The 23,734-nt window shown below is 49.1% G+C and overlaps 11 protein-coding genes across 11 annotated transcripts; 8 read left to right on the forward strand and 3 right to left on the reverse strand.

The window, feature by feature from the left end:
- Positions 1–197: 197 nt before the first annotated feature.
- N7471_013985 (uncharacterized protein) lies at positions 198–1,975 on the forward strand (the record flags this gene model as incomplete). Its single annotated transcript, XM_057286703.1, has 2 exons — positions 198–1,281; positions 1,338–1,975. The coding sequence occupies 2 exons, from the start codon at positions 198–200 to the stop codon at positions 1,973–1,975; spliced, it is 1,722 nt and encodes a 573-aa protein (XP_057128772.1).
- A 363-nt stretch (positions 1,976–2,338) lies between these two features.
- On the forward strand, positions 2,339–2,788 carry N7471_013986 (uncharacterized protein; the record flags this gene model as incomplete). The annotated part of the gene is made up of 2 exons (XM_057286704.1): positions 2,339–2,368; positions 2,519–2,788. 2 exons carry the CDS (start codon positions 2,339–2,341, stop codon positions 2,786–2,788), a joined length of 300 nt encoding a protein of 99 aa, XP_057128773.1.
- Positions 2,789–4,428: 1,640 nt separating this feature from the next.
- Positions 4,429–6,458, forward strand: N7471_013987 (putative protein kinase (Lkh1); the record flags this gene model as incomplete). Its single annotated transcript, XM_057286705.1, has 6 exons — positions 4,429–5,004; positions 5,068–5,149; positions 5,204–5,551; positions 5,603–6,065; positions 6,115–6,202; positions 6,264–6,458. 6 exons carry the CDS (start codon positions 4,429–4,431, stop codon positions 6,456–6,458), a joined length of 1,752 nt encoding a protein of 583 aa, XP_057128774.1.
- A 922-nt stretch (positions 6,459–7,380) lies between these two features.
- On the forward strand, positions 7,381–8,979 carry N7471_013988 (amidase; the record flags this gene model as incomplete). Its single annotated transcript, XM_057286706.1, has 2 exons — positions 7,381–8,752; positions 8,803–8,979. The coding sequence occupies 2 exons, from the start codon at positions 7,381–7,383 to the stop codon at positions 8,952–8,954; spliced, it is 1,524 nt and encodes a 507-aa protein (XP_057128775.1). The 3' UTR covers positions 8,955–8,979.
- Positions 8,980–9,070: 91 nt separating this feature from the next.
- On the reverse strand, positions 9,071–10,265 carry N7471_013989 (sideroflexin family transporter; the record flags this gene model as incomplete). The annotated part of the gene is made up of 4 exons (XM_057286707.1): positions 9,071–9,757; positions 9,820–9,914; positions 9,970–10,103; positions 10,162–10,265. 4 exons carry the CDS (start codon positions 10,263–10,265, stop codon positions 9,071–9,073), a joined length of 1,020 nt encoding a protein of 339 aa, XP_057128776.1.
- A 704-nt stretch (positions 10,266–10,969) lies between these two features.
- Positions 10,970–13,252, reverse strand: N7471_013990 (PHD finger domain protein; the record flags this gene model as incomplete). Its single annotated transcript, XM_057286708.1, has 2 exons — positions 10,970–11,156; positions 11,214–13,252. 2 exons carry the CDS (start codon positions 13,250–13,252, stop codon positions 10,970–10,972), a joined length of 2,226 nt encoding a protein of 741 aa, XP_057128777.1.
- A 1,776-nt stretch (positions 13,253–15,028) lies between these two features.
- On the forward strand, positions 15,029–16,097 carry N7471_013991 (DUF2293 domain-containing protein; the record flags this gene model as incomplete). The annotated part of the gene is made up of 3 exons (XM_057286709.1): positions 15,029–15,244; positions 15,298–15,420; positions 15,480–16,097. 3 exons carry the CDS (start codon positions 15,029–15,031, stop codon positions 15,939–15,941), a joined length of 801 nt encoding a protein of 266 aa, XP_057128778.1. The 3' UTR covers positions 15,942–16,097.
- A 308-nt stretch (positions 16,098–16,405) lies between these two features.
- On the reverse strand, positions 16,406–17,077 carry N7471_013992 (uncharacterized protein; the record flags this gene model as incomplete). Its single annotated transcript, XM_057286710.1, has 1 exon — positions 16,406–17,077. One exon carries the CDS (start codon positions 17,075–17,077, stop codon positions 16,406–16,408), a length of 672 nt encoding a protein of 223 aa, XP_057128779.1.
- Positions 17,078–17,932: 855 nt separating this feature from the next.
- N7471_013993 (uncharacterized protein) lies at positions 17,933–19,218 on the forward strand (the record flags this gene model as incomplete). Its single annotated transcript, XM_057286711.1, has 2 exons — positions 17,933–18,298; positions 18,379–19,218. 2 exons carry the CDS (start codon positions 17,933–17,935, stop codon positions 19,216–19,218), a joined length of 1,206 nt encoding a protein of 401 aa, XP_057128780.1.
- Positions 19,219–19,724: 506 nt separating this feature from the next.
- On the forward strand, positions 19,725–20,120 carry N7471_013994 (uncharacterized protein; the record flags this gene model as incomplete). The annotated part of the gene is made up of 1 exon (XM_057286712.1): positions 19,725–20,120. The coding sequence occupies one exon, from the start codon at positions 19,725–19,727 to the stop codon at positions 20,118–20,120; it is 396 nt and encodes a 131-aa protein (XP_057128781.1).
- Positions 20,121–21,252: 1,132 nt separating this feature from the next.
- N7471_013995 (uncharacterized protein) lies at positions 21,253–21,886 on the forward strand (the record flags this gene model as incomplete). Its single annotated transcript, XM_057286713.1, is given in 4 exon segments — positions 21,253–21,274; positions 21,294–21,353; positions 21,425–21,553; positions 21,723–21,886. 4 exon segments carry the CDS (start codon positions 21,253–21,255, stop codon positions 21,884–21,886), a joined length of 375 nt encoding a protein of 124 aa, XP_057128782.1.
- Between the last annotated feature and the right edge of the window lie 1,848 nt (positions 21,887–23,734).

Raw genomic sequence — 23,734 nt, forward strand, 5'->3', positions numbered from 1 at the left:
CCAACTATTATACGATTCACGTGTCGCGTATATGGTTTAAATTCAATGGTCAAAGGTGGTGGAAGCTGGTGGTGCGAGCAATCCGCTCAGTTTAACGGCCACGCGTGGACCTCGATTCATCTGCAAGGCTACGACGACTCGGCGCAATAGCCTTTGTCTCATCTGACATTCAATTTTGATCTCAATCGGTAGTCACAATGGCACAAGCTCGGCATCCACAGCAGCAGGCACCGCCGCCGCCGCCGCCGCCGCAGTTTTCCTCCCAACCTTTCTCCCCACCTGTCTCGTCGCCATCCCCAAATTCGGTAGCATCCCCCGTGAACGGAGGCGTTGCACCCCCTCCATCCAAGCGACCTCGCCTCTCACCTCTGCCGCCTTCTCAAACTCAATCTCCTTACGGCTCTCCGAGCTTCAACGCGGTGCAGCTACCACAAAATCCATCTCCAATGAACGGCACGCCGATGAATATGAGCATGAATATGAACATGACGGCGACACCTGCCCCCGCTCCTCCCGGGACCATGGGTCCTCCTTCTCGCCCAGTGGACAAAACAACAGATGCTGCTGAGCTGACAGATGTCCTAGCGTCATCTGGAATTGATGTGAGGGAAGAGGAAGCATTTCTCACACAGAGCTTTTCAGGGCAGAATGCGCAGGCGCAGCCCCATCGAGGACCACAGTCTCAATACCCGCCACCTATCAACACCTCCTTCACGTCTCAAGGCTCTACTCCGGGAACTCCCTCGGCTTCAGCCAGCTTCGGTGATTTGCCTCAAATCAAACCGGCGATTACGCACGATTCTTTCGCCGGCCCATCCTCCCAGGCACATGTTCCCTTCAAAGATCCTAATGAACCGACTCGCGAAGACACTATCGCAGCAAGGCGAGCACAGTATCACATCCAAGAACCATTCTTGATCACAAAACTCCTCGAACAGAAGCTCCAGAAGCGAGGTTTTGACCTTGGTGTTCGAATCCCCTCGGAGGGCCTTTTCCATCCCGTACCTGGCCGACCACAGCCGATTGAGGTTACTGGTCCGGATGGCTCTTCTGTGGTGCGCACTGGTCAGACAATTCTCAACCAGGAAGGTGCCCCTCTCGTGGACATACTGAATCTCCTATCTATTTCCACCGAAGAAAGATTCAGGGGCGTCATCGACTACGCGTCGACTCTTGCTCGAAGTCGCCGAGCACATTCTCATGGCGTGGTTCCCAATGAGTGGAAAGATGTCGCGAAGCCCCTTGGGCTGGCTACGGGGAGCACTCAAACCCCTGTGAAACGTACGATTTTACTCATAATACCCACTCAACTGACTTGATACTAATTAATTTGGCAGGTCCTCATGCTACAATTGAATCCTCCAGCACAAAGTCGAATGCGGCAAGATACAGAGCATTCATCCACCGGGAGAGTTCGCAAGAGGAAAGACGCGCGGCAAAGCGCGCTAAACGCAACAGCAATGCCATTCTTGATGAGGCTGGTCGAGCCGAGTCTGTCGATCCAACAGGATCTGCACCCTCGACGCCCATCGGCGAAAGAGCGCCTAGTCTTGACAAAAAGTCAATCAGCAAAAAAGAAGCGAAGAAAATGCAGGATTCCAAAGCAACCGAAGCCCAACAGCATGCACAGTCTGTGGAGACGGCCCGTATGGCTTTGTCCGGTGGTGGCCGCAGTATGTTCGGCGCCAAAAAGTCATACTCATGGTTGAAGCCCGGCGGTAAATCTAGTGGATTCTCGTCTCCTTCGCGTCCAACTCCTTCCACACCCACCGCCGGTCCTGAAAAGTCTGGTCCCGGTGAATCCACACCCAGTCAGACTCAGCGTCGCCTAGGAATATGGCGTGAGGATCAAGAGAAGGGAGTGGGTATTCAGGTTAGAGATGTTTTGTTCATGCTGGAGGCGGATGGACGAGCGACCCGACATGTGCAGAGGGGCTACCTGAAGGACCCCAAAGAGGATCGGGATCGAATCTGACCAGGTCATAAATGTTTGTAATCTTATTTTTCTTGTGCCCCTAATTTCTTTGTTGGCCCATGGGAGCCCTGTGGCTCCGGGCATCAGGAGTTCTTGCATTCTCTGCGTGTGTATGGCGTTGGCTGGCTTATGGGGGTTGTCAGGTTGTCAGGCCATGATCTTTAATTCCATTCAACTACAGGTTGAGCATACATCTTTCGTGAGAGGATAGAGGGAGTGGGAACTTTCTTGTACCTCAGTAAATTACTATTCTCTCGCCGCTCTTGGATATTTTCCTTCTAGCCCCTAAGGCAATAAATGAGATTTTCTTAGGATCACATCAATGTCTCTTCTGTGGCTATCCCATGTTCTATGTGTCTGATTATGACTCCCAAGTCCCGAGGCGTGGTCCTGGTGAGGATCGCGCTACTTTCTAGTTCTCACAGCCACACACTAGGCGGCTCCAATTGACTCGGAGAGGAGGATTCAAACACTGCTGGTCATCCAAGGGCTCTTGTGAAGGCCGCCACGTTACAGTCGCAAAATAGTAATGAAGCTGACCAGGCGCCACCTCATCACGCACCCAGCGCCGTCCGCCAAGCATGGAGCTTCCCGTCCATCTGGATTGGATACGGAGGTATCAGCCTTGGTTGCGAGCATGTTGGTGCCATCGGCTCGCTGGAATCGCCATTGGTCGGCCATTTCACCCGCAATGTAGTCCACTTCGTCTTTTCGTCGCTCGATGCTTTCAATGTCGATGCAAACCCTGGTAATGCAATGCTAGAGGATAGCACCAGCCATTTGCCCCGGCCTAGATATATCAAGAGGGTCTAAAGATATCCAATTTAGGCAATACAAATTATTTAGATCCAAGGCAACGGTCAAAGGCATTCGAGTATTCTTTATTATGTCAATCAATTGAATAACTATCACTATTAGTATACACCTGGGCACTAGTATCTACTTGGGTTTACTTTTGAATTGCCTCATTTTCAGATATCTCTTACTCGGGAATTCAATCGTTATTGGTCGCATTGATCCAATGGCTGTAACCTAACAGGCAACGAGACAACCTTTACATAGGGATTGTGATGTTTTGTTCAATTGATATATATTGTCATTTTCCTATAGTCTATACAACCACTTGTCTCCCAGTTTTCGTTTTTTTTTTCTTTCTTTTTTCTCCCGTATTAAACCAATAGCCCATTGAAGACCAATTCATCTGTTTTTAGTTCTATTATACCTCTACGCAATGATTTTGCGTATTTCCCAATCTAGACGCTGACTCAGTTGGAATGTCAGGTGGTATACGTGAGGGGAGAGGCTTGATATCGGCGATTTCCTGGGATTTCCCAGGGGTTGTAATGTTGGAGATACTGCTTGATCTTGGTATTCTTGGTATTCTTGATATTCTTGACCATCGAGGTTCTCCGTTCCTTGTGGATTGGATTCGGCTAAGCCAGGGCTTGGACGCGATGCTCCATTTCCGGTGGCCCCCCCCCCCCCAAAGGCCCCTCAAGGCCCTAGGACTTTAAGTCCTTTTAATTACATTCATGGCTGTATTGGAATGAGGAGATAATATCCCGCCTTTTTCTCCCTAGAGGCGCATGGGCCTCTGTGTTGAGGTTTTTACATTGTATAGAATAGGGAATATGGCGAATAGCGCATAACATAGGTATTGAATGATTTAGAAACTTGAATAAGAACTAAAAAAGAACAATATAAACATTAATAGCATTAATTACTTGTATTCCAGCCAGTGAATTATAAATTATATAGAAGAATAAACAGAATCAATGCAAATCCCAAAATCCCAAGTTGATCGGCAACGGGTCCCAACTCTCCGACTCTTCCATCATCACTCATCTTTGCCTCCATGCCCTTCCCTCCCCACCTCGTTTACTACAGATGTCGCCAAGTTCTCCAATGATCTTTGCTTTACTTCCTTGTCTTCAAATTGTTGAGGAAATGCAACGCATTTGAAACCCATATTTCCCACCCTCTCTCCCCCGACCGCCTCAGCCCGTCATCTGCACGTCTCCCCCAGAGATCTCCTTCCGGACACGCTTGTCAACCTCAATCTCTGTTGGCCTGGTTCTTCTCTGGCTGGCTAGTCCTGCCTTGAGATCCTCGTCTCCACCGAGGAAGCGTGACGCGCGACACCAACTATCGGTCATAAATTAGACCAATCTTCTCTCCACAACCTCCATACCATACCGTTCGTGTGACGGGATACCTTCGTGCACAATGTCCACCCCGTCCACGGCCACTGCAACGCATCCTTCTCATCATCAGGGTTACGGATATCCTCACCACCCTTCGTATCAACCGAATACCTCCTATCCGACTTCGACCACGGCCGCAGGAACTCGCCTCGCGAACCCTTACGCCATTTCCGTCCCCTCTCCGACAACGACCACCCTTCCCTACACCCAACCTCCGAGAATCCCCCCGCGACAACAACTCCGTCGGCTATGACCCACCAGAGTGGCTCTAGCGCGGCTCCCTCCGTTGGCGGTCGGAGAAAGAAACCAGACTGGACCGAGTTCTACAAGAATGGTCTTCCCAAGGAAGTCATTGTGATCGATGACAGTCCTGGTCCAGAGCCATCCAATGGTGCCCCGGCTCCTCCTGTAACTACTTCTGCCAGGCCACCTCCTGCGGCTCCTCAGCCCGCTGGAAAGAGGCGACGGACGGGGATTGAAACCGCCTATGACCTGGGCCACTATGACCGCCCGTCATTTTCAATCAATCCCCAACACTACGGCGAGGAATCCTCCGCCACATCCTTATCGACCGATCGAACCGCATCTTTACATACAACAGCTCCCACTTCACTTGGTTCACAGGGTAGTTCGGGGGCGAGCAATGGTGTATACTATGAGGATGGCTCTGTCGGTCAAAAGCGGAAACGCGCCACTCGGAAATCCACCCGCGACGAACAGAAGCGACGAGAGTTGGAGACCGCAGGTGATGCTTTCCTGAGTTATGTCCCACCCCCCAAGCCGCCGATCAAAGCAAAGGATGTTCCTGTGCCGGTCGTTCGCGATGTGAGTGTTTCATCTTTACCATTTCTTTCGTGCAAATACGCTGACAAAATTTTGATCGATCAGTACACCAGTTCTCAGAACAAGAAGTTTGACGATGACGATGGCCATTACATTGTCACACCCGACACACCATTGACAGATCGATGTGAGTAAAACAGATATCTCTGGTATCTTGTTGACTATGCTAACTCCTCTCGAGACTCTGTGATCAAACTTCTAGGCCAAGGTACATTTGGCAAAGTTGTCGAAGCCTATGACAAGCAGCGCAAGTCTCGCTGTGCAGTCAAAATCATACGCTCAATCCAAAAGTATCGCGACGCATCTCGAATCGAGCTGCGAGTCTTGTCAACTCTGGCTTCGAACGACAAAAGCAACCGCAACAAATGCATCCACCTTCGGGACTGCTTCGACTTCCGGAATCACATTTGCATTGTCACTGATCTACTAGGACAAAGCGTATTTGATTTCCTCAAGGGGAATGGCTTTGTGCCGTTCCCGAGCAGTCAGATCCAGCAGTTTGCCAGGCAGCTGTTCACAAGTGTTGCCTGTAGGTTCTCCAACCCTTCTATATCTATATCTCAGACCACTGACCTATTAGTCCTTCATGACCTAAACCTTATCCATACCGACCTCAAACCCGAAAATATCCTCCTCGTCAGCAACGCCTATCAAACCTTCACTTACAACCGCACTATACCATCCTCTTCCCACGCCACAGCTCGTAACGCGCGGCAGCGCCGCGTTCTCCTCGATGGTGAAATCCGACTCATCGACTTCGGTTCGGCGACCTTCGATGATGAATACCACTCATCTGTCGTCTCTACCCGTCACTACCGGGCCCCCGAAATCATATTGAACCTTGGATGGAGCTTCCCATGTGATATCTGGAGTATTGGGTGCATCCTGGTGGAATTCTTCACCGGAGATGCCCTGTTCCAGACACATGACAACCTTGAACACCTGGCGATGATGGAATCAGTCATTGGCAATCGAATCGACACCGCTTTGGTGAAGAAAGTCATGGCGGGCCGAGGTGGTGGGAGTCTCAACTCTGCTTCTAAGTAAATTTGGCCCCTTCAATCTTTCTGTGATAAGAACTAACTTTACTAGGTACTTCAATCGAAGCAAGATCGACTATCCCAACACTGAAACGACCCGGGCCTCGCGGAAGTATGTGCGCGCGATGAAATCTTTGACAGTAAGTGTCTTGCATCTCTCTGTCTGTCGGGCTTTCTTCTGACTGATTTCGTCTACTATAGGAGTTCATCCCTACCAACACACCATTCAACCGTTCTTTCCTGGATTTGCTACAACAAATCTTTGTCTACGATCCCAAGAACAGGATTACTGCAAAGGAGGCATTGAAGCACCCGTGGTTCAAGGAGACACTCGTTGATGATGGCACGGAGGCTCACCGGATCGGCCAAGGATTGCATCGCCAAGGACGCACCTAGGCCTCAGATCCAGTTTGCACAGCTACAGTGGCCAATATTGGGCTTTTTCAACGGCATCAGAAGGGAATTCACCGGCGTGAACAGGATCCAGCTATGGATAGAAGGCTCATATCTTGAGGGTAATCTTTTTCTCTATCGCGAATGGGACGGAATGGTGTTTGCACTTCGGAAAATCATGATCACGATGTTTCTTTTTTTTTTCTTTTTAATTTCTTTTCGGTCCCTGGGGGGTTTCCCCTCGACTCCTGCAGGTGTCACCTCATTCATGCAGGCTTCGGCTGTCTTTGTGACACCACATGGCAGGGGCATTGGACCCTTGACCCTTGAGCAACCGGAATCGCTGCATGTATCCTTGAGGGACCTATCCCCTGATGCCATCCGGTTTTACTTTATTTGCTTTATCTATCCTTCTATCCCATTCTTAAAGGCGCTGGTTACATGTTATTCTGCTTTTCTCGTCCTGTTTATGGAATCCGGCTTTGGGAGCCCTGGAGGGTTTAGGCTAAGTCTGGATGATTATACCATTTTGATTGTTTGTGGCGTCCATTTGTTAACCGTATGGTGTGTGTGTATATATGTGTTTTTTTCTCTTCAGTTTTCTAACTCTTCTCAGATCTGTATATGACTCTTCCTCCCCTTTCGTCGTGGGTTTCTTTTGTATACATCGGAGCGGAATAACCCGAAGCCGGGTCCACTGAGGGGGTATGTACATGCATCTAACTATATAGAAGTTACAAGCTCACTTGTTCCGTTACAATTGATATTGCCAATTCAGAGCAAAGCATGCATTAGCAAGACTCGACTCCGTCAATCAAATTGCAGATCTATGTATAGCGTGCGTGAATTGCGTCAATCACCAGCTCAACATCCGGGGAACCCCAACACCAATTCCCCCTCTATCCAATCCATGACTCAAAACACCATGGACTCTTTAGCGTGGCAAGCAGAAGAGATGACAATCACCAAGTTCCATGAACTACTCCGTATAGACCCCTCCATCGGCCCGGAGCTGGTAAACAAATACCTCGAAGCCATCAAGCAGCAAGACGGGAGCCTCAAAGCCCTCATCAGCATAAACAGCGCAGCCCTAGAAACCGCCATAGAGAAAGCCACCGAAACAGTCACATTCAACCAAACCAACAAGCCCTTCCCACCATTACACAGCGTGCCCATAATCCTGAAAGATAACTATAGCACGGTAGATCTCCCAACAAGCGCAGGCGTCCAAGCCCTCCAAAACCTACGCACAAAAGACGACAGCGAAGTCGTCTCACAGCTACGCGCCGCAGGAGCAATAATCCTAGCAAAGGCCAACCTCCACGAATTCGCCCTGCAAGGAATAACCCTCTCCTCGCTCGGCGGACAAACGCTGAACCCATACGACAAGACCCGCACACCGGGCGGATCCTCCGGCGGGACAGGCGCAGGGCTAGCGGCGAACTTCGGGCTCGCGGGGTGCGGGACAGACACGATGAACTCGCTGCGGTCGCCTGCGTCTGCGTGCGGGATCGTGGGGTTCCGGCCGTCGACTGGGAGGGTGTCTTGTGTGGGCATTGTACCTGTTTCCCAGACGCAGGATGTGGCTGGGCCGATGGGGAGGAGTGTTGGGGATGTGAGGATTTTGTATGGGGTTATGAAGGGGCCGGATGGGGGAGAGGGGGATTCTTTGGTGGTATCTGAAGCGATACCCCGGAGTGGTCGTCAAGTTCGAATTGGAGTCTTGGAGGCTTATTTCCAGCCTGAAATTCATACAGATGGAACTGTGGAACCAGAGTATATCGCTGAGAACAAGATCGTGCAGGATATCATCCGGTCGAGTTTGGATTCTATACAAGAACAGGATGCGGATATCATCTTGGTACCCATCGCGCCATCCAGTCACCCAGACTGGAGTTATGGAACGCTGTTGTCGAAGGGGGATACACAAGCTTTCGAGTTCAAGCACTATCTCGACGAGTTCCTGCAGTCACCACTGGTTTTGTCAACACCGCACCGATCACTGGAATCTATCGCCCAGAGCGGCGAGTTCGATTCACAAGCCATGACGCACGTTTTCTCTGCGGCACTGGAAGATCCCGAGACATTTTCACTGAAGAGCGAGGCATACCGAAGTCGACTAGAGTATATTGCTGCCCTCAAAGACTCTGTGAAACAATGTTTCGATAGGTACGATATCGATGCGCTGGTATATCCGCACCAGAGACATCTCCCTGTGAAGATTGGTGCGAAGAAGCAGTCTGGACGGAATGGTGTTTTGGCTGCGTTGACGGGGAGGCCTGCTATTTGTATTCCCGGTAGGTGATTCTATTCGATGTTTAGTATTGGACTAACATGTGGACTACAGCTGGGCAGAGCCCTAAGACTGCGTCTGCTGAACTTGGTGTTCCTGTTGGGTTGGAGCTGATGGGCCGACGCTGGGGAGACGATGAATTGCTGGATATTGCGGAGCGGGCTGAGAGGATTCTTAAGGGTAGAGTGGTGCCTGATTTATATTGAATGATCTAGAACGACAACAGTATTGACATTTATAAACGGAAAACGGTTCTCTATATTCTTTGACCTATGCAAAGGTAATGTAATATGCACGCTGCGAAACGCCTAATATCAAAAACTTAGATTCCGCGATTGAACTCCACCATGCCCAGATCACCACCACGACCGCGGAACTCCTCCTCAAGGCTATCGACACTAATAGCCTGGCGAGACGGGAAGGCAGCCAGCGCAAGCGGCAGCGCAAAGATCGAAGTACCCAGAATCAGCGCCAAGTTAATAGGCATAACCATGCGGGGACGGGCACGCAGCCAGTTCGTCTTCTCAAGACGAACGAGGATCAGTGGGGGTAGGACCATGATAGGTGTAGCGTTCAGGACACGGGAGATAGCCGTCTCACCGACGGCAAGGGTAGCCGCCTTCTTGCTCTTGCCGATGCTCTGGACTGGTTCAGCGTCCTCGTTGAGCTCGCGCTTAGCACGCTCAGCGGCTGACAGGACGGGGTAGATGTCAATACCCTGACGGATCTCCTCGCCTCGCATGAGGAAGACGTTCAGGGCGGAGGCGGAGGCGACGGCGGCGAAGGGGACAAGACGGGTGAGGATGAGGCGGGTGTTTGGGGAGATGCTCTTGAGGCGGGGGACGACGGCGTTCAGGCCGAGTGCGACGGAGCAGGAGGCTGAGACGGCCATGAGGTATGACTTGCCGATTTGCGACATGGAGAGGGGGGTAGATTTGTTTGAGTTTGCGTTGTTGACGGCGACATTGAGGGACTGGTTACCGATTTGCCAGAGAAGGGTGCCGGTTGTCTGTATTGTCAGTACATTGTTCAGAAGTATATATGTTTGGATATGCGTAAAGAGGTGCTCACCTGCATCCCTGGAGTCAGCATGCCTGCTGTGACGACCAAGTTCGACAGTATGTAGGCCGACATGCGGAAGGGCAAGAAAACAGGCGTGCCGGTATCTAGTCAGTCCTGAGTTAGCCAATGGCTATTTTATGAGATTGAACGAGCCCATACCAGGGTGCAATGTCGCATCGACCACCTTCTTCGCCGACCACAACTCTGGTGTCATGGCCGGGATGCGGTTCTGCTTGTAAGAAGCAATGAGGCCCTTGGCGCTTTCAAGACCGGCGGACGAAACGAACAGGGTCCTAATATAATTGGCATGATCAGTATATGGTGCTACTAATCTTTTTTTTTTGAACTTACCGAGGATCAGCAAGGTCGGCGGCATGGCGCACCCGACCCCAATAAGACTTCAGGTCATATTGCGACGGGGGCAGGTCCCGACTGCCAGGGAGAGAGGCAGACATTAGAGCGAGTGAATGACGAAGCACTGGAATGAGACCAAAGAGAGTGAATGGCGCGTACGAAAAAAAAAAAAGATGGGCAATATGACTCCGCGGGGAAACCTTGGAAAAGCGCCTTCCGATAAAAGGGCGGTGAGCCGATAAGTGTGGATTGACCAATCAAACAGACTGCAGCCCGATTTATACTTCGAAGTGTCTACCCGTACCTGGTAGGGGTTTTTGTAAAGGGCTTGCTCTAAACAACGTTGGGATTCGGTCAACTAGGAGGCTGAGCGACGTAAAATTGAAAGATCCATTATGAAAGAGGGATCGATGGGTATTGTGGAACTAAATAACCCGGGTCTTCTTGGGGTCAGACAGTGCAGCCCGGGCCGGCTCCTCTCCCGAGACCGGTTCGCTACCCCGATATGCGGGGCGTTTTCTGCAGGCTACAACACCAAGAAAAGAATATGTGTGGAGAAGTATAGAAATGACTCTATTCTGGTTTTGTCCAGGGTTGTGAAGGGGAATAGTACATAGGTATCATAAGGGGGTAATGGGGTCTCAGAAAAGGTTCTGAGAAGGGCAATTATGAAATGGGGGCAGGGTGGCCCGGCTAATGCAGAGTATAAAGAGCCCGGCTGGGGAAGAATCACACAAAAGAAATCAAGAGGCACCGGTCTTTACAAGACATATATGCATCCAAGACGGTAGTCAACGAACCAGGTTTACCGGAAGCGGAATGACTTGTGGGCCAAGGGGGAGGGAGGGGCTTGCCCCGTGGGAACATAGGTTGTTCGGGCACGGTTTTGTCGGGATGGTGTTTGAGCACAAAAGACGCAGACATAGACGGAAGGCAGGTTTGCACGCTCCAATCCAACGCATCTGGTATGCAGCCAGTGTGTACACGATTCACTGGGAATGTTAGTACAATCGATTTTGGAATCAAGGCCGACGGATACTGGAACTCACCATTGAATCATAAGATGGCCACCGTTTTCCATCGAGCGGCAGACACATCGTGTACCGTTACTAGGGTTGCTGTGACGGTCTGTGCTTGGAGTTGCAAGATCGGGGTCCGTCAAGGTCGTGGGAGAAGCATTGCGGCGGGGATGTGTGTCAAAGTCACTGCCCAGGCGGGGCGGTGATGAGCGGAGGTGAGTAAAGGTATGCGATGACCGGGAAAGTCGGTTGCCAAACGCGTTCGTGGCGGGTCTTGGTCCCCGGCCGCGTTCTTTAAGGACCTGTCGGAGCGCAGATTGAGCATCACCACTTTCGTCGTCCTCCCCGGGCAACAAGTCTGATGCTACACTACTCCGAGTATATGTCGAGTCCGAGTGCAGCAGAGACGAATGCCGTTTGGGTGTCCGCTTAATATCAGGAGATCCACGATACGTTGCTCGCCCACCTCCCCTGGAAGAGCCAGCCCAGGGTGACATCCGACCCGAGTGTGATGAGCCGACGGTGGAAGCATAGGAGCCCTTTGAAGGAGGACGGGAGCCTGAATCACTCCGGGATAATGGACGCCTTGAGCTGTCATAGAGCGAAAAGGACGACTGGGCGCGATGCAACACGGGATATTCCGAGAACTCAGCAGGATCTGATTCACTCTCGGTTGTAGAGCCATCCAAATCAATCCCGGTCAGGGGATCGGTCAACCCTGTGGGAGCTTCACTGAGTGGTTCCATTTCAGCCTTTGCACGGCCATCTCGACCAATGCGAAGCACTACAGACGATGAGCGCGTCAAGGAGCCGGTGGCCGTCGAACTAGATCGTGTCAAGGGGGCCGGACGCATGGTTTTTGCTGGAGATGAACGCCCTTTACATGGGCTCTTTCGGATTCCGCTGGTAGATGCCATCAAACCTCCGGCTTGAGTGAGCGGCCGGGATGAGCTAGGCAGGCCGTTGTGGGTCACACTGCGGGCTATACCTGGTCGTATTCCCCTCGGTGTGTAGTCGTCATCTTCCTCTTCGCTCTCGCTCGGGAAGACGGTGAAAGGATCGGATCGGTGGCCATTTGGTGCCTGTGCACGAATGAGCTCTTCCCGCCTTGACTCTTCTGCCTGGTGGTGATAGGGCTGTCGAAGGCCACGAAGAGACCGCGTCTCTGGTGTAAGTTGAGGTCCTCCGAATCTCCGAGCAGGGGAGCTAAGAAACAGAGCTGGATCCTCAGCCTTGGTGACCGGAAGTCGGGGAGAGGTAGAGAATGGCGCAGGAAATAGGGCAGCATCAGTGGGTGGTGGTGCTGAAATGCCAAAACCGTTGCCAAAGTCGGGAAGATCAATTGAACCACCAATGTTTGGTAATTGGGGGATGTGATGTGTGTTTGTAAAGGCGGAATTCTGACGAGCGTTCAAATTGATCCCGTTGCTGGGTAAGGGAACCTCGCTCGCTGTATTGTCTAGATCATGATCCCAGAACAGTCGTTGCTGTGGGAAGAAAGGCGAGCCCGTGGGATCCAATGAAGCCAGCTGAAAAAGATCGGGTGACGATTGGAGGTTGCCAAACATTCGAGGGGACTCTCCGAGAAGACGACTGGGTGTTTCCAAATGACCTCCCATGCCTGGCGTTGCTCCTTGTGTATGTCCATCGGGCTGGTCAAACTCGGGGATTTTTCTCCTTGATGCACTTGTCGGCGGCGGCGTTTGCATCGAGGCTGCTGACTTGGCCGATCCCACTGTCCGAGGGTAATCCTCGCCCATACTCGGAAGAGGCTTCACCGGGCGAATCCGTCTGGCCGTATCGGTCTGGTCCGAGGACCTCCCTTTGTAACCGGTATTCTCCCCATTGTGACCTTTCAGTGAATTTGACGAGCCTAGACCAAACCTCTGCGGTGTGCGGAGGAGCTCCGGGCTGGAGGCATATGGATCGGAGGTATCCCAGGTCACCCGGGGGTCAAAAAAGCTGGATTCGAGTTTTGGGGTATGAAACGAGTCGAAGGTATTCGGAGTCCTCGTCGGAGTTTGAGGTTCACCGTTGGGATAGCTGAAGCTGAACATAAACGAATCCATGAGTTATCTTTTCACATAGGCATATAGTATAGATTGTAGAAAAAAAAAGAATAGTGAAAACTACTATGTGACACCCCCACAAGGGGGTTTCATCAAGGGAGAATGCATACCTGTGGACAGGGTGATCCCAACTCATGTCAGCAACACAGACCCAGTAACCATTGAAGATCAAGCTGCCAGGCAACTTTAATTGATTGAGAATGACAGGAATTGGAGATAGCCAGTAAGATCATTGGGAGTTAATTCATATTGTGTACGGAGTAGGTGGTAAAGAGTGTTATAATTCAAAGGGAGGAATTGGTATCGGAAGGAGAGTCGGGAGGGGAGATGTTTTTCTTTTGCTCTGTTTGTCGGTTTCTTTTTTTTTTTCTTTTCCCTTAAGAGAAAATTCCCTTTTTGCAATTCTTTTCAATATTCTTTTTACTCATTTAAATCTTTTTATTTCTTTTACGTGGGGACTCGGATTTTTTTATTTTTCCAGGGAATCCACTGATCCACAGCTCTTTCAGGTTATGTTGAAGTATGTAAGTATAACATTTAATGTAGTTATGTTGTGCTTCATGCAGGAACAAAGAGGAATATGAACACAAATACCATGTTCACTTTACACACGAAAGTAGTACGGAGTATGTATTCATCTATCAAGGAAAGTCAGACTCAGACTTTCTTCCCCTTGACTGCCGATCTAGACCTACTTTGTACAATAGTAGGGACAAGATTGAGCCGTCGGGGATGCCGGTCCAGCTCTTCTAGGCAACCAGTGAGATCGTGAGATCAAAGCGGACAAATCTCACCAATGACGACATGTAAGATGTGGAGCCTCTGGACATGCGATATATCTTGTGCAATGTTGGATGTTGTATGGAGGAGTCCACATTGGAGCTTTAGAGCTTCAGAGCTTCAGAGCTTCATAGCTTCGGAATATCAAAAGATCAGACTATCCGGATATTCCACTCCAAGCAGAACCCCTCGTGCATGAAAGGGGGGAAATTCAACCCCGTGTTCAACTGGGGTACGGAGTAATCAGGGTTTGAGGAGCTAAGCCCCTAGCAAACCCTCTTGGCATCTCTTTGTGCCCGAAGATTATATTAGTTACTCCCGAGGTCCATGCTCTACGCTGCTCCCCGTACCCGCCTTGGTTTGCTTCTTGTTAGGATTGTCTATACTCCGTACAACATACGGAGTACACTGGAGAATGTCTTAGATTAGGCCTTTAGGCGAAACTCAACTCCGATCTCACAATCTGGAGATCTGATGATCCTAATCTTATTCCATAGAATCTGTCTCTAGGGTGATGGATCCAACCAATGAGCCTCGGATAATCGGTTCTCCAGTTTATGCTGATCTCATATGTGATATCACCACGTTTGACCGGTCCATTCACATCTGGTCTGGAATCAACGACAATAACTCGGGAACCTACTTTGTACTTGTACTTTTGGAGAGCAGATGTATCAAGTTCTTCTAAAACAGTAATAGCCGGATTTTAGGGTGGAGATCAGAGTTTATAGCCTGATTATCCAGGCACTAAAATGAGGCTCCCACACAGCCACAGTGCCACAGTGCCACAGCCACCGTTCCTGATCTGCTTTGACCGTAAACTGTCGAAGTATCAAAGACCCGGAAGTGTTTCAGGTCCAAAAATAAACATTGAATAACAATCAGATCTCAGTGCTGCCAGAGCATCTCCCTCAATGGAATCGATGTGCGAGTCGCATCCCACCACCGTGTCAACCATCAACTCATCCCACCTCCTTGGCTTCATGAACACTCAACATGGCACCAACCACTAAACCCAAAGTTCGCAAACGCAAGCCACGTGTGAGAAAGAAGAACCGGGGAGTCCGCACTCGCGAAGGCCATGCACGTCCGATAGATGCAGGTTCGCCAATCCAACCGCTCGCAGAAGTACTCAACGAGACGACGAAGCGCCGTAAACCAAAGAAACCATGGACAGCACTCATTCCTGTCTCTGACGATCCACTTGAAAAGGTGAGTTGACCTGTATTATTATTGAAGGATACCATGCTGAACATTGAAACCAGAACATTGTTGAGCAAGTACCCTTGCCAGCCGGCTACGTTCTAGTCCCCAAGGGTGATGTCTATATCACCCGACACTGCCGCAGTAAGACCAAAGAGTCCGAGCGAATTGTCTATGTCGTCTACGTAAGTCCTCATCCGAACCACCCGTTTCAGCCACAGAAAGGAAGCGCTAACAGCCCCAGAACCGCACGGGAAAAAGAACCCTGGGAATTCGAGTGCCCGAAGAAATCCACACAGAAGTTCTCGAATCAGCCGCCGCAACAAAAGAATCACGCGCCAATGCCGTGCAAGTGCGCGACGCCAAGGATCTCTCCAAGTCCCGAGAGCTCCTGAAGAACGAATTCCCGCTTATGCCCAAGGAAACCCTCAAAATCGTCCTGGAGCATGCCTTCCTCAAGGGGTCAGGGCGTGTAGGGCGGACAGCGATGATCAGTGACGAGCGGAAGACGCTCCTGGCTGTTGAGGCGCACATTCGACATGTCCATACGCCTTATGAGAAGTTGCTCGAGGAGGGCGTCAGTCGGAAGGAGGCTCGTGAGCAGGTCTTGCCTACTATCCAAACCATTGAACGGGCTTGGCAGGGATGTGAGAAGAGGGAAACTACATTGGCGTTGCGTCCGGTGGAAAGTGAAAGTGAAGGTTAGCATTTTTCTGTTGATGGGATTTGGATATTGCATTGCGGGAGTTTGTCATGGCGTTATGGAAGCTATGAAGCTATGAGGCTATAGTGTTTGAGATCACTCAAGTTCACTGGTTAGGTTTTTGGGGTATACTGGAATGCATCACTGGTTACTCTATTCTTGATCTTGCAGCCCTGGAGGTCTAGGTGGGTAGGTTATATGATCCGTGCACGATAGTTTAAGAATAGTATTTGTGGCTATCTGGATGTAAGAATGAGGAGAAGAAGCCAGAGGAAGAGAAGAAGGGACAGACGAGAGAACAACAGGAAACATATCTAACTAATGAATCTTGCTCACCCAAGAATACATTGGTTGTCAAAGTACAAATTCCTCTCAATCGAACCCCATACTAGGCTCATCAAATCCACTTCTAACCCTGAAACAGTGCTCATAAAGCTCAGAAATCCACCCAGTCACAGAACCTCAACCTAGAGGCGTCGACCACGAAGGAACTTGACTTCGAAATGCGGGTGGCGGTAAGGCAAGCCCGTAAACCAGCCGAAGCCATCGCGAATCATGTCCTGCATGGTACCCATCCGAAGATTGGCATCAACAAGGGCATGATCGCGATTAGCCTGGTCAGTATCAACACGAATGTAGAGATGCGGTCCAGGTCGCTCAGGCAGGGTTTGCATAATTGGAATTCCTGCTCTCTGAAGACGAGTCACTTCAGCCCGAGCTGCGGTCAGCACATCAAGATCCAGAGTTGGCATGGGACGAGATCGAATGGGGATGTAGAAGATGTGGCGGTGGATGCCGTTATCCTCAGATTGCTCGTTCGTGCCTTGCTCGTTCGTGCCAGTCACAGTGGTGGTTGATGCAGGCTCTTGCTCGGGAGGGGTGTCGATTTCCATCGGATCAAGTTCCATGGGATCAGGTTCAACAGGGTCTTCCGCATCATTTAGGACAGTGGCGAAGCGGCTGCTGCCCATGCCAGGTCGGATAGGGCCCGGGTATGGGGCAGCTCGGTACATACTGTTCTGAGAGTTTGACACGCCGGGTCGTGCCGTTGGACGCCCTCGGGTTTGGCTCTGTTGCCTGAGTTGCCTTGCGACTTGTCTCGGGAGCGCACCTGCGCCGTTGCTTGAATTGTTTGCCATACTACTGGATGAGGTTGTAAGTTTATACTTGTCTCATATTTCGTTCAGTAAGAAGTCACTCGTACCCGTTGAGGCCTTGTTATCTCCCATACGGAAGACAGCGCATACGGTGTGGTACAACTGAGGATGAAAGCTAGCGGAAGGGAAAGAGAAATCAGAGTCATCTGGTCGAGGTCGAGAATACTATTGCTTAGCTCTTATGGCACGTGATTTCGAAGTTGAGGCTTTTACGTGGTTTGGGTTGTTGAGGATGAGAATAAGGATTATCAAATCAAGGTTACCTACCTAGGTAGGTACATATGTATGTTTGATGTACTATTGAAAGATGATGGAATAGTAATATAAGATTCACAACTCTGTTAAATGTATCAAAATATATGCTATACAAGCTATACAAGCTATACAAGCTATACAAGCAAGCATAGCCAAGCTTTTCTTGAGCTCTCGTGTGTTATCGCTCCATAGTTTCCGATTAAGATTGCCAAGACCTAAGATATCCACATGTGGTGAACCCCACAATTAAATCATTCAACAAGTTCAACAAGTTCAAATGTTCAAATGTTCAAATGTTCAAATGTTCTTTCTTTCAATTAGAGGTTATAGTCCTGAAATCACAGAGGATCACAGTATCTACATGGGTTCCTCCCTACTTCTATATCCCCAAACATTCCAATTAACGATAGTGAATCTCCCAAAGTTTAATATCCAGGGTCCATCGCAGTTACACCAATCAGCTGAAACCAATGAGATTAAACCTTCCCGAGGTCTGTTCGGGGGCTAAAGCTGACAGCCCAAAGAAAATTCACCCTCTACTCTCTCTCGTATTTGTTATGGCTAGTCCTCTTACCACTCACCATGAGGAGTCGCGTGTTCCTGGGGTTTCCAAACCGGCATAAATATGTCCTGGTGGCCGCGATTCTGACTCTATTAATTCTTTTCAAGTCTGTGCCCACCCCAATATCCAGGCCAGACCCCCACACTAAGCAGTCGTACGGGGAAGACCGACCACGATATCTCCACCAGTCTACATTTCGCGCGGACCCAGATTATGAATACGAGATCAAGCTCTCCAATGCGCTACGCGCCATGGAGATAGAAAGGGAAATGCGCCACGATGAGGATGCAACAGACACACTATGGCAAATCATGCTACCCGGTGTCAGCGAGCGAAGCGACGATTCAATCCAATTCGAGAAAAAGAACTCGGAATGGAAATACAAGGTAAGACGGACAACGAACAATTCATATCTTGGTAATTAAATACCAGCTCGAACCAAAGCGACTAACTATTCAACTCACAGCTCGTACAAGCCGACTGGGCAGACAAATTCATTTTCGAGACTCTTGAAGCCATCCCGGACATCGCCCGACTCTACAAATCATACCCGCACTCCGTCCATCGGGGCGATCTCCTCCGCTACTTGATTCTATGGTACTACGGCGGCTACTATGCAGACCTCGACGTATATCCCGCACGAAGCATCAAATCCTGCCCCTCCCTGCGCGACTCAGTCTTCAAAGACAACACAATCAACACGAATGTCTCGCTAGTTGTCGGAATTGAGATCGACGAGCCCTTCGCTTCGCCACAGAAGATGCGCGACTGGCACTGGGCCCGACGCTACAGCTTCATCCAGTACGCGATTTATGCGCCACGACGGTTCAGTCCACTGCTGAGAGAGATCATCGTCCGTGTACTGTCCCATACGAAGCATCGAGTCGACGGAAGTCATTTCTGGAGCGGGAGATACAACGAAATGGATACGTTGGAGATCACGGGGCCGGGCGTGTTTACCGATGCCATTCTCGATGTTCTATCAGATACATTGCCATCTACACATCCGTTAGTTCAGCAGTCTGCGGAGGCGGACGCTGAGTTCTCGTCATCGGCTTCGTCTGTACAGCGTGTGACATGGGCGCCTTTCCACGGGATTCAAGAGCCGGTCTGTCTTGAGGGTTCCGAGGCCAAGCCTGACAAGCCAATGGGAGGTTTGTGTGTTCTGCCTGTCAACGCTTGGGGTAATGGACAGCGGCATTCTGGATCGGAGGGCTTCAATAGCCAGCAAGCTTGTATTAACCATCGGTTTGGGGGGACCTGGAAGCCTTGGAAACAGAGCTGGCAGAAGTATCTCTTTGGCTGAGAGGATATGTTTTCTTTGAATGTTTATATGGGGTGTTTCGGGGTGTACAGCGTATGGCGTTTCACGGTATCTTCCTTCATCTGATCTCTAACGAGGAGTAATACTATTAAGTTCTTTCCTAACGTTGATATCCCATAGATTGTATTTTATAATGGTAATATGTACCATTCAATGTCAAGCAGCAACTGAAAGCAATGTTAATTTCCTTCACTACTTCTAAACCTGCCCTTCTAGTTAGTTCAAGCGCCTTGACTGGAAGCCTGATGCACCAGGCATATGCATTAAGCAACCTTGCATGATTGACCAAGTACCTACATAACATACATATGAAGCTTGCTCTCTTCTCCTTTCCCCCCAGACTATCCCCAATCAAATCCAGCACAACGTTGTCTGTATACACCCACGCCTATTCCCTAGAGTTTGCGGAAGCGTAACAACCCAAGGTAAGAGGAACTGGTGAACTCCTTGGCAACAACATAGCTAAGATACTAAGCGAAGCAAATAGGATGTCTCCAAAGCTCTTTGTCGTGTTCTACCAGCCACGCTATGGAAATTTCCTGCATTGGGCGTTGCATATAGAGAAAGGCCAAGAGCACCACATTTTCGAAGTCGATGGCGAGCATCCACAATTCAAACGCAACACGTTTATGGAGAATCCGAAGGAATCAAGCACTTTCCTACGCCAGTTCTTCATTGCTGTGCTTGGAGAGAACGATGTCGAGAGAGTGAAGAGTGCTGCACAAAGCGTGCTTGTGGATAACGAGACCGTTGAATGGGATTGTCAGGACTATGTGCTGGAGATCCTTGATAAACTACAAGAGGATTCTATTTTGGACAAGGATGATGAGGACTACATGGATGTAAGGGAGATATTGATGGAAGAGAGGGGAGGAATAGTTTGATATTCCAACCCTCCAGGGTTACATGTAAGTACAATATCTGGCGGAATGGCTCTATACACAGTGCTTTCAAGCAAGTCATCGTAATCAATCTCTCATTAGCTACTACAAAGTCAAAGGTTATACATAGAAAAGTCTCTACACAAAGTATGCTTTTCCCTGCCTTTTTCTGCCGTCTAGCTAACAAACTGAGAAGGGGGAGACAATATCTATGAAAACAGACATCTGAAAAGACTAACTGAGAAGACCAATTCAGAAGAATCCGAAAAGACCACCACAAATGACCACCAAAAAGACATCTAAAAAGACATCTGAGAAGACCTCCATAAAAGACTACCAAAAAAGACTTGACACGGCCGCATAAGCGGCTGACTATTCTTGTGAAGAATAAGTGAGGAATAAGTGGGCAGTAATTGAGGAATAATACTCTTAGGGGCATACTAGAAGGTACTACCTATGCTCCTTCCTCCTGGCCTCTCACTATCCCTCTCCCTTTTCTTCTTCCTTTTCCTTCTTCCGTTTCCTTCTTCCTCTTCTCTCGATCAACAGAAAGCATCTCCATCTGAACTTCTTTTCGTCTTTTCTCTTGTCACCATCTACTCCTAAGCCTCGCGACCCTTATCATGTCCGAGAGAAAAGAAACCCCCGTAAGTCTCATCTTTGTTGATGGCAGTGTCTCCTGTGGTCACCCCATGCCCATGCCCTCACTCCAAGATGTGAATGAACACTGACAACCGTGCCAGACCACCGTTCAGCCCCCGGCCACCCCCACCAGCGTGAGCAATCAATCTTTGAGATGATCTATTGATGAGGAGAGACATTGATGTGTACAGTCCAACAGAGTGGGTAAACCTCGGCGCCCCCGCGGGGGAAGAAAAATTAGAAGTAAGTCTCACGGTCTCAGTATTGAGATGTCCAATCCTACCTCGAGTTGAATCTCTTCAACATCCACTGGCAACTGGCACTGAACAATACAGTCTGCTTTTTTCATTGATTCAGATTGTGTAGCTATTGAAGGCCCCTCGAATTAGGCAGAAAGCTGACCCATAAACGCAGATAGAATTGCGCGAGAGAAAGGTAAAAGCCCTGTCTACCGAGGTCCATATTACGAAAACTGGATCGATGCATCCCATGCATGTCGAGAGAGAGAACGAGAGGTACTAACAGTACATCTAGCCAAAGAGCTTGAGAACGCTCTGGTCTCCGCTGCGGATGCTGGTTCTGTTGCCGGCACTGGTTAGTATCCCATGACATATTGATGTTGTCTACCCTATCTACCAGGAGAAATACTAATATCTTGCAAGTAGAATCCTCCGCCCACCCCGCCACGTCGCAGCCCGGTCCTGCTGCCGCCTCCTCTTCTGTGACCTCCCATGCCGCCTCGCAGGCCACTACTCCTGCCGTCGCTCTTCCCCCCGCCTCCCTCTCCGCGCCCAGTAAGTTGAATACCCTCGCATTCCAATTATGAGCCCTTCATCAGTCCTTCTCTTGGGAGGAAGGATCTCCACTACACCGGATGTTGGCCAATATAGCCGAAATTCCTGTTATATCCTTTCGGCTTACAGGTTTTGTTGAGAAGCGATGCTGATATTCGAATAAACACAGGCGACACTGGCGTGGTTGTCTCCGCGGTGGAAACTTTGGCGTCCCTGATTCCTGGTTTGGTCTTGACAGACGAGGAAACTCAAGCTCTGGTTACTCATTTACCCACAATAATTGCATACTTCGTTCAAGAGCACAGAGAGACCCTGGGACATGGGGGCCTGTGATCACGCGTGAATTATCCAATTATCTTTGAATATCAATCAATTACATTCATTTCATCATTGCTCTTCATTGTCCTTCAGAGGGAAGTAAGGTCTCGGTTCAACGAGTGATGGCATCCACAGTAGCTGGTAACAAACCTTAGATTAGACATGTATAAGCTAGGAGATTGTTTATAATGAAACCGCCTATTCCCTGGTATCGCAAGCGGTGACGTTTATTATGCTGAACTTCTAAGCAAGTCAGTGTGACGGATGCCTGATTAGGTAAATACAAACTGACTATATAGTGGAAGAATACTAAGGAGTGATACCCTCAGATATCGTTTATATGCTATTACTCGCAGGTAGTGTTTACTCCACACCCACACTCTTGGTAGTATACCAGGGTTAGTGGTATGTAGGGTGTCTTACACGGTGTTCCTACTCACAAATATACTGTACGTGTATAGTATCTTTACGTGTTGGGTCCGGAAGATCTTTCTGCATAAATCGCTTGTTTGAGAGTATTATTATTTAGGTGGAAGGAAAATCCATTCATGAACAAAAAGCATGACCAAACTAAATTCAATAGCGCCCCCATGAACAGCGTCGCCTTGGAAGCTTGGAAGCGCACAAAGTACTCCGTGCATTTTCAAGGCTTCACCACATAGCCATAGATATCATTCGATGCATTGATATCTCCAACACCCATAACAGTCCGATAGACTTGAGAACAGCTTCCTCGTACGTTGAACACTTGAAGTGTTCGAGCGCCCTTGGATCCCTCCCAGCTGATTCTGGCGCCTCGGGGAATGAAAATGGACGTACAACCCCGAGGTGCAGTTCCGGTGATTACTTGGTTATTTGCTCGAAGCTCCCAAGCCGAAGAAGTGCTCAAGAGCAGAGCAATAGCCGAGATCATGGAAAACTTCATTGCTTTGTACTAGATGTTAGTTAGTCCAGCGTATGAACGTCGCATCCACTTGAAATAGAATGCTCATACATACTAGAATGAGAAGTGGTTTGATTTGAGTACTTCACTAATATGCATATATTTAATTTTGAGGGACTCGTATCATACTTATAGCTTATGCGGTCTTACCATTTATCTAGGTGTTCTTCTGTTTAGATACTCATGATGTCACTACATTTACGGATAATATAGGAACCAGAGATACAAACATTGCCTCCCTTTCTAGATCTTAATAATATCTGAGATCTGATGATCAGAAATTACAGGTTTTTATGGCTCGTGTATTGGTTGAACCAAATTCTCCCAACAATCCAGACTATCGTGAATAAGTCTCAGGTTGTCAACGTTTCATCTTCAGATACCATCAAAGGTTCGTCAATGTGCATCGTTGGAACTACTGTATCTACGAAACAGCAATACAATCTAGATCCTTAAAAACCTGATTATTCTATATATCTTCCGGTTTACCATTCGCCTAGAGTCGCCTGAGCTTTCTCCGTCTGTAGTATCATGGAATCATGGAATCATGGTTGTATGGTAAGCCTAGCGCGGAATCTAAATAGTTTAAAATAATGCCCAGGGTAGTCTCGATATTAACCTTGGAATATTTAGCTATCGCTAAATGTAGACCCAAAACATATCAGAATACTCCGTACGGTGGATGAATTTATTCATCTCCAAAATTTCTCAACTTCCTCGAACAGTTTTAGGAAATGACGGGAAAAGAACGACATCTATCATTTCACTTACGCAATTACGAGTATTTGGCAGAAGTGCTCAATACGCAGTGTTTTCAAGCAAGTCATCGTGATGCCTGATTAGTAGGTGAATGCAGACTTGACTATACGGTAAAGAATAAGTCAGATACATGTATAGGTGAGGTGTAATACGCTTAGACA

This window comes from Penicillium samsonianum (assembly GCF_028829775.1).
Source record: "Penicillium samsonianum strain IBT 33392 chromosome Unknown utg000011l_segment0_segment0, whole genome shotgun sequence".
NCBI lineage: Eukaryota > Fungi > Ascomycota > Eurotiomycetes > Eurotiales > Aspergillaceae > Penicillium > Penicillium samsonianum.